The sequence below is a fragment of the Sorex araneus genome, chromosome X (assembly GCF_027595985.1).
Source record: "Sorex araneus isolate mSorAra2 chromosome X, mSorAra2.pri, whole genome shotgun sequence".
In the NCBI taxonomy this organism is placed as follows: Eukaryota; Metazoa; Chordata; class Mammalia; order Eulipotyphla; family Soricidae; genus Sorex; species Sorex araneus.
The window spans coordinates 203,528,635-203,534,634 of NC_073313.1; the positions used below are offsets into that span (position 1 = coordinate 203,528,635).

Below are 6,000 nucleotides of genomic sequence, written 5' to 3' on the forward strand. Positions count from 1 at the left end.
CAATCTATTCCCAAAGGGAGAAATACCATATTACTACATATATTGGCCCGGGGGTGGGTGAAGGGGTGTTCTGTACTGAGGCTAGAGCTGCAGGACCCTGTGCTTCTGGGGCCTACCAAGCTGGGCTACAACTAGTGGGCAAGAGGAATGCTGTGTGGCACCAGTATGTTATCAGGTCCTCACACACTCCAGGCATGAGCCATAACCCCGGTCTCCCATGACACATAGTTTTATACTTTATCATAGAGCACAAGATAGGTCTAAGTAAGAGAGAGGGGCTGGAGCAAAAGCACAGCAGGTAGGGTGTTTGCCTTGCACAAGGCCGACCCAGGTTCAATTCCCAGCATCCCATATAGTCCCCTGAGCACTGCTAGGAGTAATTCCTGAGTGCAGAGCCAGAAGTAACCCCCGTGCGTCGCCGGGTGTGACCAAAAAAGTTAAAAAAAAAGTAAGATAAGACTATTTGATAACTAAACCATCAACCTATGAGAACATCCATTTCAGCTGCATAAGGAGAATTCAGATATAGTGTAGATAAATCCCACCACTTTGCAAGGCACTGAGAAGACCATAAACTTAATCCTATGGAAATTTTTGTATGTATGTATGTATGTATGTACATACATACAGGGTCCAACCCATCCACAACAATATCATCATCATCATCATCATCATCATCATCATCATCATACATCTCCTATCTGTATTATCAACTCCAGGAAAAGAATAATTTATGCTTTCCCCCTGCCACGCCTTCCATTTTCACAAAACCAGTGGGTTTGCTGGCGTTTCCAAACTTCTTCCAGCAAGTCTGAAATGGGTAACTGCTAGGAGTTGCTGTATAATTCCTTAGTTGATTCGCTCTAAGGAGCTTATGCTAAGAATTGAGGGAAGAAAGCAGATTAACCATTTGAATACATGCCACTGCCCATCCACAATCCCTCCCCTCTCCCCCCAGAAATGGGGGCTTCTACCTTCCCCACCCTCAACCCCAATATGTGATCTGGGGAAATCAATGTATTGCTTTGGCTAATCCTGCAACAATAGGGGGTTTCATTTTCATTGTAGGGCAATTAAGTTGTCCGACGGGAAGGACAGAGCAGGAGGGGGAGACGCGGGGGGCACTCTCCTATCCCCACAGACAGATTAGTCCCCGTGGAGGCAGCAGTGTCCGCGTTCTGTCTGTCTGGTGGTCGGTCACAAGCAGCTCCCGGCTGCTACCTAGCAACGCAAAGCCAGGCAGAGATCTCGCGGGTTTCAGGCCTCAGCCTGGCGCTTCCATTCATCCTGCTGGTTCTAGCTCTACTCTCCTCCCTTCTCTCTCTCTCTCTTCTCCTTTTAACTACCTCTCTCGCTCTCTCACTCTATCTCTCTCTCCCTTCCTCCCGCTCCATCTCTCCCTCTCACTCTTCCTTCTCTCTCTTTTCCCCCTGCTCTCTCTTCTCTCTTCTACCCTCATCCTGTCCACTGGAGTCTCCGTCGCCGCTCTTTCCTCGCTCGTGTGTTTGTAAATGCAGAGTCCTTCCGACGGCCAAAGAACTGAACGCGCTCCACGGAAACTTTCTGCATTGCAGCGTTCGGGGCATTCATGCACACAAAAGCCACCGTCCTCCACCCACCCCCCCCCCCCCACCCGCCCCGCGCCAGCCTCCGGCTGGAAAGGCAACCCCTTCAAGAAAACGCAGCCCGAGCTCGGCTGCGCTCTCGGCCAATCCCACCTCCAGGCCTTATCTCAGCTGGTAAATGATCTGTACCGAGATGTGGTCTCTTGGGGGGTCACCGCCCTACCGAGTTTAGCTAGTGCCTGCAGACGACGGCTGGGGAGGGACTGGAGCGGAGGGGGGGCGGGAGGGGGAGCTGAAGTTCGCAGGCCAGGGCGCGCCAAGGGAGTTCGGGAGCACTGCAGGTGGAAAACCGCGCGCCTAGCCGTGCCCAGAACCACTCAGACCCCCCACCCCCGAAAAAAAGCAAGGAAAGTTTGGGGGGCAAGAAAAGACGAGCAGATTCCGGACTCGCTGGAGAATCTCGTTCTCCGGGTTCCAACTGCAAGGTGATTTCCTAAAAACAGTCAGAGCTGACCCCCGTGGGAACAAAGACGGGTGCCCATGGGGTGCGCTGTCACCGAAACCGGCGGGGCTGCCTTCTCAAGTTTGCCAGGGCTCAGTTCGCTGGGGCGCTACCGATAGCCCCCTCTCCGAGCAACCTGAGCGTCCCCCGGGAAAGCCGCTTTGGCGCCGCCACCGTGCCCCCCGGCCCCTCTGCCCCTTTCACCAACACCCCCACCGCGTCCCCTCCTGCCCCCCGCAGGGCTGAGACAGACGGGCGCTTACCTTGGCCACTGGCCGGTTCCAGACAGGAGGCAAAAGCCAGCAGCAGCGTGCACGCCGCCGCCGCTGCCCGGCTCCCCATCCCCGCCACGGTCCCGCGCACCGGCCTCGCCTTTCCTGCCCCGGGAGGTGGGCGCGCGTCGCACTCGGCACCAGCCGCGCCTCAGCTGGCGAGCGCTCCTTTAGGCCAACAATTCAGCTGCGTCCAGGTAACTGCAAGCGGGTCCCCGCGCCCGGGGCATCCCGTTTTCTAGCCGCGCCAGTCCCCACCCTCCCGACCGTGCATAAAGCCCTTTAGACCCGACCGCCCCGGAACTAGCATGCGGGAATCCAATGGGGCAGGCCCCCTGCCGCCCGGCCCGCCCCCTGCACTTTGCAGCGCGGGCAGGAGTGCGGGCTCGGACACACCCGAGCGCGCTCCAACACGCGCTCTTCGCGCCGGCCGGGTCACGAACATGTGCTCGGGATCGGGCTCCCACATCCACACAGACACCTCAAAACAGCACTCCCACCTCAGTGGCACTCACACAGTGTCGTGCACGCTTAGCCGCGCGCGCCTCTGTTCCGTAAAAGCGGACACCCCGGAGCGACACATACACTCGGCAGCACGCGCGGCCGGACCTCACGGGCACTCACGCGGGCCCGCGCTGCGCTCGCCTCTCCCCAAGACTGTCCTCTTCCCGGGGCTAGACACAGGCTGAGAAACTAAGTGAGCAGAGGAAGTGGGGTGGCGTGGGGAGGATACGGACAAGAAGAAGGAAAGAAAAGTGCAGAAATGAAAAAAGAAAAGCAGGGACCAGCAAGACGCGCGAACTCCATTCTAACTCTAAACTCTTGTCCCAAAGGATTGGGGCACCGAGCTGGGGAGCGGGAGGGGGTGGGGGAGGGTGCGTCTTTACAAATTAGGGAGACCGGGGCGTGGATGGATGTTTTTAGCTTTTCTAAAGCACAACCACAGCTACAGGTGTCACGGCCAGAACGCACTTCTCACACGCCTGTATATCCGGAAACTTGAAAAGAAAGATCGTGTCTACTCCATGAAGCCAAAGGGGCACTATATACCGGGGGAAAACCCAAGTTCAAAGAACCCCTCTCCCTTCTTCTGGGTCACGTTGGAGCGGACTGCTGGGCGGCAGGCGTCCAAGAATACCTAAGGTGGACGCACCCTACACGCACGCTTGGACGTGACGCCAGAGCAGAGGGGTCGGTGAGCCCTACCAGCCGACCCTGTAGGGAGAAACGGCCGTTTTTTTCCGAACCTGGGGCCGGGGTCGCCCCGGAATCACACGCCCCGATCCCTGGGTCGGTTTGGCAGCGGGGCCTCCGGATGCGAGTTCAGGTTCAAAGAATGAGGAACGCTTTCTCTCCGTGGGAGGAGCGTGGGGCGTGCAGCAGTCCTTCCTGAGTACCGGGGGCGCCCGGGCGGGCAAGGTGCCGCCGCCTCGGATTCCGGGGACCAGAACTGACAGCGCCGCCTTTTCTCTCCGCAACACCGAGCTTCCAGGCTCGGTTGATTGCACACAGTCGGGATCTTTACCGTGGGCTTTTGAGTTCGGGGAGGCTCTGCGGAGGCTGGGGTGGAGGTGCGGGGGAGGGGGGGACTGAGGGCGTTAGAAGCTAGGTATTGTTTTTTTAAGACAAAAAGTAGAAAGCAGAAAATAGAGTCTTTAAGGAGTGTTGAGAGAGGGCGGGAGCTTTGCGAAGTTGGAAACGCGGAGTTCCAGGCTCTGAACGGAGTCACCAGGACGCTCTTAGCCACTCTGAGCCGCACCGAGCGAGAGGCAGAATCGCGGCCGGCTGGGGGGAGGGGGCTGGGCAGTGAGCGGGACTAGCCAAGTGGCAGGAGAGGAGCGGCGGCGAGGGGGCGCGAAGCTGCACTTTAGTCTGGGCGGGTGATTTATGCCGGTTCCGGGCGGCCGGGGCGATGGTACGAGACCGCTCCGGGGTCAGGTCGCTCTGACGCGGGCCAGGACCGAGCTGCAGAGTCAGTGAGCGTCCCCGCGCCACAGGACTACAAAGAGCGAGCGATGGGGGCCGCGTGGGGATGAGGGGTGGACGTGCTAGGAGGGGACTGGGGACTGCACGCGTGGGGCAGGTGCGTGCGGGGCCGGGGACCGCGCGGCGCCCGGGGCGCGCTTGGACACGTGCAGCTGCGGTCCCGGGAGCGCTGGGCTGGTCTCTGTGTGCGAGCTCGCGCGCGCTTGTGTGTCCTTTCACTGTGGCAGCCGGGCCTCCAAACATTCCTTTCTGCACTGAAGAGTTCTCCTCATTGTTGTTGTCTTTGTGCTCCAGTGTTGCCAACTTACTGGAATTCCTGTCGTGGTTGCACAGCGGGGCTCAGGCTGACCGCTGGAGCCAGCTGCGTTTGTGTACGAGGCCGACCCCGCCGCCGTTAATCCTAGAATAACGCCGAAGACTCCGGAAAGAATAGAGGGAGACTCGGAGGGAGGGGAGTTGGAAAAGGGTGGGTTTGGGGAGCCCACTGACGGAGCACGATCCATCATGCCCCCGACACTGTGTGTAAAACTTCCACATCTACACAGTTTTCCACTAGAAAAGCCCATTTTCTCTATGCAGTCCCAAACTCGTGCCACTTTGAGAACAGTCATCTTTTCATCTTTTGTAGCCTCCTCTGGATGCAGTTTTCTTTTCTTTCCTGTTCTTTTCTTTCCTTTTCTTTCCTTTCCTTTTCTTCTTGTGCCAGGGATTCAACTCTGGGCCTCACAAACGCAGGACAGGCTCTCTAAGGCTCAGCCACACCCAGACTCCACCTTATGCGTTTTTCATACCAGAGAATGCTCTATTCACAACAATGTAAATAGAACAACTGGGAAAGACCAGATTAATTCGGTTGTGATGTAATCAGCTATGTTTCTTTATTTTTTAAACTTTTGCTTTGCTTCGTTTATGGGCCACACCCAGTGGTACTTAGGGGTTAATCCTGGCTCTGCATTCAGTTATCACTCATGGTAGGCTCTGGGATCATATGGGATGCTGGGATGGAAACCAGCTCTTTGATCTTTTGCTCAGCTTTGGCTAATCAGCTGTTCAGAGAGCTTATTGATTTTTTTAAAATATTATTTACTGTGGGGGGAGGTATATCATGATTCTTGGTGGTGGAATATGTGCACTGGTGAAGGGATAGGTGTTTGAGCATTGTATAACTGAGACTTTAACCTGAAAGCTTTATAACTTTCCACATGGTGGATTAATAAAAGAATTTTTAAAAAATAAATAAATAAAATATTATTTACAAAATTCTTCATTAATGTAAATTTTTTCGCTTTGTTTTTGGGAGACACCTAGCAGTGCTCGGGGATTATTCAGGGTATTATATGGAATACCAGGAAGTGAACTGGGTCATCTTCATGAAAGGCAAATACCTAACCCGGTGTATACTAGGGCTCTGACACCTGTATCAACTATGTATCTATGTAATACAAAAGAATAATTTTCTTATTCTCTACATTCTTTGGTCTATAATAAGCAAATAGGACTTTGCAACAAAGTTAACCAAAAAATTGAAAAGTGATGAAAAGTACATTTACTCTAGTAAATTTATATTAGTTTATTTCTTGATATATTTTTACTTGTATATATTATTTTTTGCATCCTAATACCAAATTACTGGAAATATTTTTGGATTTTTTCTGTCTCCTGCTATAGGCATAAA

The 6,000-nt window shown here is 54.3% G+C and overlaps 2 protein-coding genes across 2 annotated transcripts in view; one reads left to right on the top strand and one right to left on the bottom strand.

Moving 5' to 3' along the window:
* Window positions 1–694, bottom strand: part of LRP2 (LDL receptor related protein 2) — a 186,506-nt gene extending 185,812 nt beyond the window's left edge. The window contains exon 1 of the mRNA XM_055121247.1: window positions 629–694. Coding sequence (XP_054977222.1) covers window positions 629–694 — 66 coding nt within the window. The remainder of the gene's footprint in view (window positions 1–628) is intronic.
* Window positions 695–1,511: 817 nt separating this feature from the next.
* LOC129399865 (translation initiation factor IF-2-like) lies at window positions 1,512–2,581 on the top strand. Its single transcript, XM_055121248.1, has 2 exons — window positions 1,512–1,739; window positions 2,069–2,581. The coding sequence occupies exons 1-2, from the start codon at window positions 1,512–1,514 to the stop codon at window positions 2,579–2,581; spliced, it is 741 nt and encodes a 246-aa protein (XP_054977223.1).
* The last annotated feature ends 3,419 nt before the right edge of the window (window positions 2,582–6,000 follow it).

Excerpts from the sequence above, each read along its gene's own strand:
- LOC129399865 (XM_055121248.1), top strand. The coding sequence starts at position 1,512 with ATGCAGAGTCCTTCCGACGGCCAAAGAACTGAACGCGCTCCACGGAAA. Across the intron at positions 1,740-2,068 it reads TCCAGGCCTTATCTCAGCTG|TCAGAGCTGACCCCCGTGGG; the intron begins GTAAATGATCTG and ends TCCTAAAAACAG.